General features: G+C 31.5%; 1 protein-coding gene across 1 annotated transcript; it reads right to left on the bottom strand.

Annotated features, from left to right (window-relative positions):
• Positions 1 to 2160: 2160 nt before the first annotated feature.
• Positions 2161 to 12732, bottom strand: LOC132719733 (3-hydroxybutyryl-CoA dehydrogenase-like). Its single transcript, XM_060703583.1, has 8 exons — positions 12615 to 12732; positions 10591 to 10727; positions 9337 to 9442; positions 8447 to 8541; positions 7321 to 7417; positions 6098 to 6196; positions 5225 to 5344; positions 2161 to 3350 (listed from the first exon to the last, which is right to left on the bottom strand). The coding sequence occupies exons 1-8, from the start codon at positions 12664 to 12666 to the stop codon at positions 3166 to 3168; spliced, it is 891 nt and encodes a 296-aa protein (XP_060559566.1). The 5' UTR covers positions 12667 to 12732; the 3' UTR covers positions 2161 to 3165.
• Positions 12733 to 14367: the final 1635 nt, after the last annotated feature.

The following is a 14367-nucleotide window of genomic DNA, read 5'->3' as shown; positions in this document are numbered from 1 at the left end:
GAAAAGAAGTGTTCAAGACAGTTAACAAACTTTTAGTTAGGCCTTAGACCTAAAAAACTGCTGCTATAGCATATTTGTAACTATTTCAAATGAAACCATATCTTAGTATTCAGAGCTAGCATGTAAAGATTTTATTTGTTGAATGAGTAAAATGAATATTTCTGTTATATTTGTAACATGAATTTATTTTTTTTCCAGCAAATTTACTGCATGGTGCACAATAATATTATGTCACTTTTGATGATCTCCATTTTAATTCCACAAATCTTCTCATTATAAATATCAAGTTCATTTCCTACTTAACCATTTGAGTGCTTGTTGTCATAGTGATTGGCCTGTGTCATCAGTGTTTAATCAGGCTAGCCTGAGCAGACAATAAGAATGGCCCTTAGTTGAAACCCTGATCACCCTGAATATTTTAAATGGACTTGTCCATCTTTGAGTATGGCCAAAACCATTCAATTTTTTTAGGGGAAAATTTGAAAATAAGTTATGAGTGAATAGCAAACAGTGCAGACCATGATCAGTCAGCAAAGATCTTGGTCTGCACTGGGCGTATGAATACATTCAGTTGCCAACAGCAGGCATATACATGTATTATCAGTGCTAAAATCCCTATTTTTAATAATAGACAGTTCCAAATTCAAAGCGGGACAAATCCATTACACAAATTCAGGAAAATAAGGGTTCATACATCTAACCTTTAATATCCCTAAAAGCAATGAGAGCAAAAATGACTAATTTGTATCAGTTTTATAGAATTGGTCAAGTTTGCTATAATTCTTATAGTGGAACTTAAGGCTTTTCTATTATATATTATGATTTAACTAATATATGACAAAAATATCAAAACTTAAAACTTACAGTATCAATTACTGATAAAATTTCGGAAAGAAACAAAGGTTAGGAAAGAAATGAACTTGTAATTTTTTTTATCATTTTAGAGACATTTTAGGGAATCTCAAATTATCATTTTTGAATAAAAGTGGATTTTTTTCAAGTTTTAAATGGAGACCATCAATATAAAAGTTTACAATAGACACGTCATTTGTGACTTGGAATTTATTAGAAATAAATGTTTAAATATGTGCTCCTTTGTTTTTGTTATGTTTGTTTGCTACTTTTCATAGCAGAAGTCTCAAAATGAAAGTAACCGCATCTGGTTGGCAATACCAAAGAAGCAATATGACCTCCAGAAAAAGCGATCTGACAACCAGAAAAAAGCAATATGACAGCCAGAAAAAGCAATATGACATCCAATAAAATCAATATGATCTCCAGAAAAAGCAAAATGACCTTCAGAAAAAAGCAATATGACCTCCAGAAAAGGCAATATGACCTCTATAAAAAGCAATATGGCATCCAAAAATATCAATATGACGTCCAAAAAAGCAAAATGACATATTGTTAGTACATGTATAAAGTTTGTTTTGTTTGGGCTCAGACCAAATAGGCCATAAGGTGACTTCTAAACTCTTCATTGATGGATAAAAACATTGTGACCTTATATACAGTGTACATGCCAGCTTGATTGCACTTTGAAAGTCTTTAGACTCTGAAACATGCTTGGAATGAGGCTCATTTCAGGCTCCCAAACAAAGCTTTACTACTAACAGACATCATAAAATACCTCTCAACAGTTCATTGTTATATACAGAAGTTTCAAAGGGGCAAAATACATATTCATAAAAACAAAGACGTCTGGCAGGACTGCAGTATTTTAAATGAATTGTAACACATTTACTAAGTTAAATCGGCAGACTATTTATCAATCAAGTAAATTGACTGTTTATAAAAAATAGTTTCAAACACTAAATTGGTTAGTCAATAGTGTTTATTAGTACGCATTTACCAAATTAAAACAGTTTAATGGCTGTGTTGCACTTGACCCGTTGAATTTGAACATGCTTATTAATAGACACTTACCTATAGTTAATGTCACAATATAATATCGTGAATAAATCATGGGCATTGAATAAATAAACACAAAAATGTTTCCTTCAAATTCTTTATGATATTTTTTAATCAATCTTTACTAAAAACATTCTTAAACAATATTTAAAAGTACAACAAAAATGTTAAAAAAATAAATTAATATATATATATGTATATACATGTATCACAATATATAATTTGTAAAAACAAAAACAAAAAAAAACATGAATATGAACAAACTTCCTAGATAAAAAAAAATATATCAAAAAATTGAAATGAAAAATTTGAAGACAAGAAATCTTTCAAGTTGAACAACTATACTAGTGGAGGAAGACCACTAGTGACCCTCATCATGTATAAGGCACCTGGATAGAACCGCTGACCTGTATCTTAAACATTGTGGTTAATTACATGTACATGGACCCATGTATAAAGGTATATTAAAGTACATGTATATTGAAGTATAGAAGTAAAAGCCACTTCTTTGTGTATTTCAATATGTTTGAAACTGCCTAAGTTAATTTAATTAACACACTAAATATAGCTACCAATTCAAACTAAAAATTAGTGAGCCTGTTTATAAAGATCTATAATCATCTATATTTAATGAAAAAAATGATTTAAAACACATTTTTTATAGGTACAAATAACAGATTTTATATGGAATTGACTATCGACAGTCAGAGATATTAATATATACATAGTTGCTTGGGATTCTTTATATTCCCATCTTAATAAACCAAAAGGTCAGGCTGATTCCGCAATTAATATGCCGACAAACATTTAATATAAAGTTATGAATTGTATTTAGATACATGTACTACAAAATATGTAAAGGGAAGTTACTCTTTCTAAATTTAAATTTTCAACAAAAAAATGAGACTTATATACAATCATGTATAACTACAAAATATGTAAAGAGAAGTTACTCTTCCTAAATTTAAATTTTCAAAAGAAATGAGAATTGTATACATGTATATCTGTATAAAGCATTTTCAAACTCTTTTTTAATAAAAGAGCATAAATAAGAACGTTAATTTATGAATAAATTAAAAAAGAACTTGTTTAAAGTACATACAGTCAGAGGGAATATTTTTTCAATCTGTTAAAAGAACTTGTTTAAAGTACATACGGTCAGGCAGATATTTTTTCAAATCTATTTATCACATGAACAAAATTTTGAACTATTGCAAATGAAGTACAGTAATGTAACTGTCTATCTCTAAGCATTCATCCACTATAAACACGTATAATTTCTATAATGTCTTTCCGGCAGATTGGACAACCATCACGTCTGTTGATCAGCATGGCGGCACACATGTAGCACGTGACCATGTGGTGACACGGTCTCATCACACAGTCTCGAGCTTTATCCATACATATTGCACAATCTAAATCATTGTCCGACGTTGACACTGTAATGATAGATATAACAGAAAGATATAGACACTGCAAATGAAAACTTGAGCCATTTTCCTGTACAGTGTAAAACCAAATAGACTTGTAACACATACAATGTACATGACTATATTGTATAACTTTAATCATGTTTTGCTTAAATTAGTAAATTTAATGCTGAAAACTATATTCATGTTTTAAAACTTCAAAATTAGATAATTACATAAAACAAGCAATTATCATAGTATTGCAAGCAATCCATAAGTCCCCTACCGGTAAGAGCCCAAGCAACATTCTGAAGGGCCATTGGCCATTCACTTATGTTCCTATTTTAAGTAAATTTGTTGAAAAACTTCTTTAAAAGTGATCACAGGAAACAGTTTTTATGTACAGACAGACGGACTGAAGGACACTCTAAAGTTATTTTTAAACATCCCTGTTATCAAAATATAACATTTTTAAAATCCTATCATGATTGAAGAAGTTGGAGTAAAAATTACCAATTTCTCAAAAAAAAGTCTAAGTTCAAAAGGGGCATAATTCTGGAAATAGCCTTGCTAGAGTATTGAACACTCACAAATGTTGAGTGACAATAACAAAACATTTATATGAAGTTTGAAGTAGATACATTCAGAAAAAGAAGTTATTAAAAAAAACAATGTTTTTTTCATGAAAAATTTTAAGTTCAAGGGAGGTAATTCTGATAAATTTTGTGCTAGAGTTGTAAAACCTTGTCACATATGATGTGGTTGATGACAAGCAACTTATATTTAAAGTTTGAAGAAAATACCTTAAGAAATAAAGAACTTATAGTGAAAAAACTTAAAAACTAGAATCAGAAATCTTGAAATTCAGTCTATTTGTTGCCATAGCAACCAGAATTTTCAACATAGGAAGATAAAAAAGGATGTGCATAATTTCCATACTGCCATCTACCCATATGTCAAGTTTCATAAACATATTTTCAGTACTTTTGTGTTATGACTGGATCCAGGTTATGTGTAAAATTTGCCATATTTTCAGTCTATTTGTTGCCATAGCAACCAGAATTTTCAACATAGGAAGAAAAGAAAAAGACGTGCATAATCTCCATACTGCCATCTATCCATATATCAAGTTTCATAAAAATATTTTCAGTACTTTTTGCGTTATCGCGGGATCCAGGTTATGTGTAAAATTTGCCATATTTTCAGCCTATTTGTTGCCATAGCAACCAGAATTTTCAACATAGGAAGAAAAGAAAAAGACGTGCATAATCTCCATACTGCCATCTATCCATATATCAAGTTTCATTAAAATATTTTCAGTACTTTTTGCGTTATCGCGGGATCCAGTTTTGTGGACGGACGGACTGACGGACGGACAGACGGACGGAGGGTAAACCTAAAGTCCCCTCCGGTAAACCGGTAGGGGACTAATAAGAGCGACAAGAATGACTGAGTGGTTGACATGTAAGACTTGTTATGTAAGGATTGCTATCCGCTTGGGTTCAAACCCTGACATGGGCAAGCTGGGATCACTAGTGGCATGGGTTCAAACCCTGCCAGGGGCAAGCTATTGTTTCCTTTAGCAAGACGCTTTAAACTCTGGTTGGTTCCAGGAATGAATTTAAGAGTGTGTCTACAGGCTTATAGCTTCCGATCTACACAATCAAATTAAAGTAAATTCAGTAAAAACTAATACCATAAATAGAAAAACAAAACACAGAGGTATTATTCAGAAGTTTTTAAGAAATATAATCATAACATCTTAACAAAAAAAAACAAGCAAAAACACAACATTTTCAAATTAAACATATTTAGACATTTAATCAATATTATATAAATTAAACTGTATAAGAGATAAACATTAAATCACAAACAAAATTTTTTCACTGATTTGTTATAAATACCTCTATTATCTTGTACACCATGACCGGTTCCACCTTCTACACTTATCTGTCTCAAATTTGGTATTCCATGAACAAAAGTGGTACCCATTCCAGAACTAACTTTCATTTCTTCTTGCCTTGCTGAAACCATAAATATCACAAACTGTCAGAAAACCAATCATCTATGATGACTAATGAAATTCAATGCAAAATCTGTAATATTTAATCTTCACTTTGATCTTCAATTAGGTATGACATGGGTCTTTTGATACTCCAAATTGAATCCTAAATACAAATTGTGTGAAGAATTCTGTTTATAAGATTGATTTTTATGGTCATGACACATATTTTGTAACAGAACAAATTCACAAATTGACACATCTAATTACTTTTACAATGGCTACCAGCACCGACTGAAACACAGTATGTGTTATCTTATCGTTAACAGTTAAAGCTGGTAAGTTTGAAAAATATTAACAAATAATAACAACATCTTTATTACTACATGTATGTTTTAAAATAGTGTATTATTACATTCATAGCACCACAGCATGATATCATTCAAAGCATGTGACTCATTTTTAGTCATTTATAAATATTTATTTATAAATCGGACAGAATGACAATCACATAGTCACAAAGAAAATGTAAGATTACATTATCCGTTACTGTTGTTAGCACTAGAAAATCTAGTCTCATATGTAACAAAAACATACAAATTTTTCCAATTGCCATTATGGCTGGCATTTTATATAATTTACAAATTGACTTTATTTCCATTTGCCATCATGGTTAATATCTTATATCAATAACAAAATGACTTTATTTACAATTGCCATTGTGTCAAGTATTTTACATCAATTACAAATTGGCGTAACAAGAATGTTTTAATACCTTTCTTCCTATCGTCTCTTTGATCTTCTGTTAGTATAAGAGGTTCTGATCCAGAGCGAAAAAACAACGTTTTCCCCATCTTCTCTAACAAGCTCCTCACTACAATATAAAACATTCTCACTATAATATAAAACATTTCATCTAGAATATAAAATAAACAGTTTTAATGAGTTTTAGGGTATATACATGTATATATAGAAACAGGACTATAACAATTTGAATGGTCAGCCAGCATAGCTCAATCAGTTAGAGTGCCAGACTTGTAATCTCCACATTGTGGGTTAGATTCCTGGGCCGGCCAACTTAAATTACTAATATCAGTCTTTTGGATGAGACTTTAAATCGAGGTCCTGTGTATGAGTGCTTTAACACTTGGCAAGCTAAAGAACTAGGAAAAGCTTCTGGAATTGGGGCATCTGCCTGTATCTGTATCTTGCAATACCCTTTGAAATCTAAAATGACTAATACTCTTCTGGAGGACTCACCCATATGGGCAACCCGTGGCTAAAATAAATAAAATCATGCACACTCACAAATTGAATGCTAGCAGTAATAATGACTTGTCGATGTACAGTGTACAGCTAGGTTTGACTGCATTTATACTGGAAGACTCATCAGGCTACATGATTTATGGATATTAAAATCCAAAGTCTCACATAAACATTGCTTAATTCTTGTTAAATTCTTGATAGTTAGTTTGACTGAAATCCCTTGAGAAATGTAGCAGGCATTGCACAGGAAAGTAAATGTTTGCCCCCCCCCCCCCCCCCCCCCACAAAGCCAAAATATTTCAAGAAAGTCAAACTTGTGAAAAAAATGTACTTTTTTGTTGATTATAAAAGGTAAAGGTATTGTTTATTTTACTGTCACCCCTGCTAAAAGGGCCAGCCATTTCTGACTTATGAGACACATTTTGCTTGCATACCATGTACCTCCCAACTCCCACCATTATGCCAGGTGCCAGGCAGATAGAAATCGGTAACCATTCATTTTAACTACCTTGTTGCTCACGAAGCAGCCATTTCAGAACAAGTCTAATGAGAAACATTCATCCTCCAATTAACGCTCCCTGTGGAGCTTGAACCTTTTACCTCCCCATCTGATTATATTTTATCTTGTTTCTACCTACATGCAATTGAAAAATTAAATCTGGAGGGATGCTGCTTTAAAAATATCATATGCAGTTGAAATATTAAATATGGAGGCATGCGACATTAATATACCTTTCTCAATCACCTGTCCTGAAGTGTAGTTGTTCGGTGTAATCTCTACTTCCGGTATGTAAAAGACTGGATAAAGGAACCGGAGACCTAAAGTCCGCTAAAATATAACAAGATCAAGAAATCAAAAAAAATATTGGGTTGTTTTGCTTGAACAAGATAAAAATACATCAACAAAATAAATCTCTTCAAAAACTAGATTATTGTATTAATGAAACAAATTCTTGTGATTAATGTAAATCAATCACATATTTGTTAAGTAAAGTCAACAATTTTAGAAAATGATCGCTTTAAAGTATTACAGGATCTACATTTTCTACATAAGCTATACTTACCTGTAATAAAAATAACCATATCATATAATATCTCAGCATAATGTATTGTAAATTGTAGGTTATATAACACTTTGCCAGGACACCTAAACACTTAACGTAAAATAATTCTGCAATGAAACAGTAACTAATCCAAATGCCATTTACATTTATTACCCCTCACTCTTTTTTTGTAATGTTAATTTCCCATAGGCCAATGGGAGTTATATTTACTATTGATTCAAGAGTATCATGTGACTGAAACATAGGTAACAGTATGAAAATTAATCTTTATATTGAAACAGTGTCCCAATTCAGTACTTCTTAGGGGGTAATAAAATAAATAAAACACAGGTTTGTGAGTAACAACAAAAATGTCATCCCTCGTAAAAATACTGTTATCCTTGGGTAACGCTCTGGGTAACAGTATTTTCATCAGGATGATATTTTTTCTGTTACACACAAACCTATGTGTTATTTATGTAATGTATTTACTTTGATATATTTATATAAGTAGCTGATATTTAATATCAGCTACATATATAAATATATCAAAGTATATGAGCCGCGACACGACAAAACCAACATAATGGGTTTGCGACCAGCATGGATCCAGACCAGCCTGCGCATCCGCGCAGTCTGATCAGGATCCATGCTGTTCGCTATCAGTTTCTTTACTTGTTATAGGGTCTGTAAGCGAACAGTATGGATCCTGATCAGACTGCGCGGATGCGCAGGCTGGTCTGGATCCATGCTGGTCGCAAACCCATTATGTTGGTTTTGTCATGACACGGCTCATATCATAAACAAGGTCATACCTCTTTGTTTACTGTTCTCTCAACAATTTCTGTGACATTTAACCTCAGTGTATTTGTAGCAATTATTGTTCCTGGTTTGCAAAGATGTGACACTCCTGAAAAATACCAAAAAAATAACACTTGTTAACAGAAATCGATCAACATTGGCCCCATTAATACACATGCAACTGTCTTGCACACATCTCTACAACTTATTTAGGTTATTGAACTGGTTATATAAGTTAAACTAAGCTTACTCAATATATTGAATACAACTAATTACTTACTTTAAACTGAAGAGAAAATCCACTACATAATAAAATCATTGTATTAATTATTACACTTTTATAAAAAATATCATTCAATTTTCAAAACAGTTTTTTTCTTTAATATATCTTACTAATCAGGTCCTTTCAAACATTTTTGTCATTCAAAATTATGTTTTTTAATGAACAAAATTTGATCTCTATCAGTTCTTCTCTTAAAGTGGATTGGTCTATAATGAACACAATTTCCAAGTATTTCAAATATTGATAACAACAATAAAAAACAATAAATCAGTGTCTATAAATAATGCTTGAGAAAAAAGGTGTTGATAAAGTTATGAGTGATTTAAAACAAACATTTTTATGATGAAAAATAATATTTTTTTTATAACATTTCATTATCTGCTATATGAATATTTATAATATAAGATCATGTATCCTTACTTGCGTACAACATACATATTCTTCCGTGGTTTGTTTGTCTGATACTAAACACTATCAACGTAATTATTTATTGCATTGCAGACCTTTCAATAAAGACCAATTCACTTTAAAGTAACATAACTTTAAAATCAAATACTGGTAGTGGTCGATACTTAATATCAGTTCAATAGCTCTTGAAATTTTATCTTTTAAAGCACAAACTTTCAAATAGATCCTTCTTCATTTCCAAATCTTCTGGTATACATTCAAACACAAAGTCAGCATCACATACTGTCTCTTCCAGCCGACTCAAACACAAAACTTGACCCTGAAAATGTATACAATTTGTCACCTTAGTGCAATAACTGGTTAACTCTTATTAAATTTAGAAAGACTTTACTTGTTGACTGCACCAAGGTGTCTGTCATCATAAAATGTTAATAGTTTCATATCTTTATCATTGCATATTGCAAGTTCTAACCCTTGCAAAAATTAATGTTGCAAAATATCTTAAATGGACTTGTCCATCTTTCAATCTGGACCAAAACATTCACCATTTTTAGGGAAAATTTCAAAATATACATTGATTGAATAGCGAACAGTGTTGACCATGATCAGACCTCACTGGTCACATTGGTACAGTCTGTTGTGCCAGCAGGACAAGAGAAAATGTTGCACAAAACACATGCCAAAACATGGCAGTTAAACAACTGTGATCACAAAAGCTAAAAATTGATGGAACATTGATTGGCATGCCAATATAAGACAAAACTACCGTTATCTCACTAGATTAAACCCTAAACATACCAATGTGCACAATTTTAGTTTGTAAGTTTTTAACAATATAAGCATACTCAGGGCTTTTTTACCTTATATAATGGGGGCCTATAAAAGGCCCCGTCACAATCCAAAATTTCACTTATTTTCACAAAACAGAAATCACAATTCCTTGCAGATTATGCAAATTATCAAACTTTAATTTTAGATAATAGATACTAGATTGTTTTTGTTTTACTTTATAAATCCAAAAGGATACTGGATAAATGTATATAAACTCATTTTGACCAATTTGAATCAGTGAGTTAAAATATTTAAAGCAATCTTCCCTTTAATTTGTTCAAAATTACTTTTTCACAATTGTTCTATTTACCACACTATTTTTTCACAAAATGACCAGGCCCAGGCTCCTTCATAATTTTGGCAAGAAAAGCCCTGATAATAACAAATACTTTGACATTTTGACAGCAACTTTTGAAAATATCTTCTGTTACATGTACATAAAATGTACCTCTTGTGGCTGAAAAATCAATATTGAACTTTAAGACGATAAATTATATGGTAGCGTTCAGTAACAATTTAAGATTAGTTGTAACTAGCACCAAATAATCACAGAGACCACTGGGGCTGGTGAAATTAAAGCTCATATCACAAAAATCTGCTAAAGAATTCATTCCAATTAAGAGAAAATATACTAACTATGAAGTTTTTGTTAAGCAAAATGCCATCTTGTCTTAATTGGTGCTTATCTTCTTCCATTCGTTGAAAAACTGTATTTAAAGAGTCCAAATGATTGGAATATATTTTCACTCTATGTCCATGATAAGCTAATTCACCTGAAATATAAATAGTCTAAACCTTAAACCTGTTGACTTTGTGGATTCTTGGCTTTTCTTACTTCTATAGCATGGGCTGTTTAAATGCGGCTTCAACACAGAAAAATTCTTTAAAATCATGCTGTTTTCACCAAAAAATTGACTTTACATCAAGTTTTTGCTACCTCTTTTGCAAATATACTGTATATACTTTCTCCCAAAATAAAGGGCAGGGTTACTTCCCCAACCTGTGAAAAAAAAGCCCATGGATTTGCCTTACTTTGAACATTTCAATATATCAAAGTACAAAAACATCTGCTACTAACAGTATGATTCACTTTGGGTTGGGTAGTCCAAAATATTAGAAAACCATTTCACTTTCAGTTTATTATTCTTTATCAGTATAAATATATAGTTCATTGCTTTTCCAGCACGGTCATGTGTCCCAACCGCGGCAGCTGATAGAACAACTGCATTTCTGCTACTAAACTGATACAAGTATAGACAAATTTAGGATACATTTGTATTAGTTAACTGTTAAGCAACTACATGTTCTATTAAAATGTTTATCAAATTATTTGTTTATGTATTTGATTAAAACTACTTTACATTTTACTAACACTTTTGTCTACAAATATATCCCGCCTCTACAATCAAACATAAATCACAATTTAAAATTTTTTGACAATTACAGACAATTCACCCCTCAGCCACTTCATCCCAAGCCATTTTTGCAGACACTTCAACCCTTTTGTAGTCCAATAAATCACACGTTACAGGCTTGTTATAGTTTATATCAGTCAAGCCAATGTCTAATATTTATTGCTGATAAACGCATAGCATCATAAAAAATGAAAAAATGTCTATTGTCTTGCCTTATGCTTTTCTTTCAAAATCATGCTCAATCATCAACAAAAACTCTCAAACAATGTAGTTATTAATGTAAAATAAAATACAAACATTGATCTATTTTTGCCTATCGGCCATACTTATTAAATAAAGTGCTTTACAGATTGATTCCAAATTTTTGAACAGAAAAATATATTCATATACGTTGGCAGTGCATGGGCAAATATTTCATTCAAAAATATTTTGTTTGAAATTTCTGACTCATTTAAATGCTTGCATTTGAATTCGCGGATTTTGTGACAGCCATTTGTTTATCGGCTGTATAAGGAATTTAATTAAATAAGAGGATTTAATCATGATTTTTCAGATGTGTCTGATGATGTGACAGTTTAATTATTTTGTTAAAAGTTACATGTATTTATTTTTCACTTTTGTTCATGAATAGGTCAAAATCAAAGTAATTATACGCTGATTTAAATGATTTTTCGTTCCTCCTGATTTTCTTGCAGAACATGCTATGCGTTTTTGAGCAATTTCAATATGACGTTGCTTTGCCAAGAAGCAAAAATATCTCAAAGCGACGTCATTTTTATTGGACTACCCTCTTTTGATGAAATCAAAACATACTAAAAACTACCAGAAGTAAAATATCTTATAAAAAATAACTTACAATCAAGAAATCAACAAATAAAAGGTGTATTTGTTATGGAAATATTTACTCCAGAACTAAAAGGGGTTTGAAATAATAAGGGTTGAGGGATGAACCGTCTTACTGATTTTGGGAGTGTGGTTCCAAATTATTAATTTATCCATGTGTTTGAAGTTTTTTTTCTTTCGTTCAGATTTATTTTAATGATATCGAACTTAATGGTTACATGCAAATATGTCTATTGTATTTCTTTGGCCTATGCAATTGGAAACAACGGCAAAAGAAGTGGAGAACTCCTACCAAAATGGATCGCGAAAACATATTACTAATTAAATATTTAGCTAATTGACGAGACTACAGAAGAATTTATCTAAAAATCATAACAATATCAAAATTGTCTGTTTATTTACCTGCTATTTTGGTACCCAACAGTCCACTTCCCAAAACTGCAACCTTTACCATTGCTTAAAATATCAAAATTATGGGTTTGTTTATGTTTGCAATCTCACTGTGAGTTGTCGTTCTTGGTTCTCAAATAAGTTGTACATTACTAATTTTTGTCTCTTAGGCTTTATACCTCTAATAATCTCACGTTAATTATATGCATTGTATACACACCTGTCTCTCAAATATCGACAGTAAGACCGGTGTACACAATGAATTATATGCGAACGACAAATAAGGATTTAGCATAGAAATTTCAAATATTCCATCGTTTTGAAGTTCAAGCTTCATGTACAACCTCCTATACTCAACATCACTAATTCCGCGTCATCACTTATCTCACGGTAATGGCATATTTTCATGTGATCAGTGATAGAATTGGTCAGAACTGACATATTTTATTCAAACACCTTAACAACAAAGTTTTTGTGCAAAATAATTTAAATCTATAGATTTTTACGTAAAACTGAACAACATTTTACAAACTTCTGCTAAAAACAACAATAGTCCATTAAAATTGTGCATACGTCTGAAACAATCATCATTTTCTAAAAGTTCCTGTTTGTTGAAAAAATAAATTTGAGCCTACAATGTAAAAATACTTTTAATATTTAAAATTATGCAAAATAACTTAAAGAAATTTTAATTGAAACATGAAAAAACTGAAATAAAACACCATTACCGCGAGGTAAATGATGACATACTGTTTTCAAAATGGCGGACACACGGTTAACATCTGACAAATTAAAACTAATTTTGATTGAATATATTGTTGTTTCCTTGTGTCATATAGCAGAAAAATGACTGAATGATACAGATTATGACAGTTTTTGTAGTGCAAGTTTATTGTTTGTGTTCTTTACTGTTTAAAAGTGTTAAGTACCGTGAACTAAGAGGAGCACAGTATACATGACATAAAAAAAAATGAAATCTGATAACATAACTACGGAAGAGCATTAGTGCCAGGTGTATGTTTTTTATTAACTCGAAATTTCGACTTACTTATCTCGAAATTTCGAGTTACTAACTCGAAATTTCGAGTTACTTATCTCAAAATTTCGACTTACTAACTCGAAATTTCGACTTACACTGCACGACTTTCATTGGTTGCCGGTGAAAGCAAGGATTGAATTCAAGATACTTTCTTTCGTGTGTAGCCGTTGCACATTGACAGAGCACCTTTAACATTTATTTAACAGAACAATTTTATAGGGTCAAATTGTCCACACATACTGAACATATCCTTCGCTTTTTTGTGGAAGGGGGGGGGGGTTGTATAATCACACTTTCCACATTCCCGTGTTAACCGGGTGTTTCTTTTTCTTAAGCACACATACAACCATCATGTGGAGAAACAACAAGTCCAAAACCCACCCTATTGTAAACTGTGCAATATCATGTGTTAAATAAGTTTTAAATGGCGTGTATACGCCAGTTAGTCTGTCACGTTTCTTTATACTAATAATGTTTTTGTAACATTATTCATTATTTACTAATACTTTGATTCATATTGTGTTGATAAAAGTTGATAAAAGTGATACTTGTTGTTATATATATGTTGGGAATAATATAAAAGCATCCGATTTTACAAGAAATATAGTCAGTCCAACAATTTTGACAAAGGCCTCAGCACGCCCTATTTTGGCCACGCCGCGATACTTTCCTCAGATGTCCCACACGTGAAGTATAGGATCGGTTTCTTTACAGGGATGAGAAGAA

Source organism: Ruditapes philippinarum, unplaced genomic scaffold (genome assembly GCF_026571515.1).
Source record: "Ruditapes philippinarum isolate M1 unplaced genomic scaffold, ASM2657151v2 ctg5237_1_1_1_1, whole genome shotgun sequence".
Classification (NCBI taxonomy): domain Eukaryota; kingdom Metazoa; phylum Mollusca; class Bivalvia; order Venerida; family Veneridae; genus Ruditapes; species Ruditapes philippinarum.
This window is presented reverse-complemented; position numbering and strand designations above follow the sequence as displayed.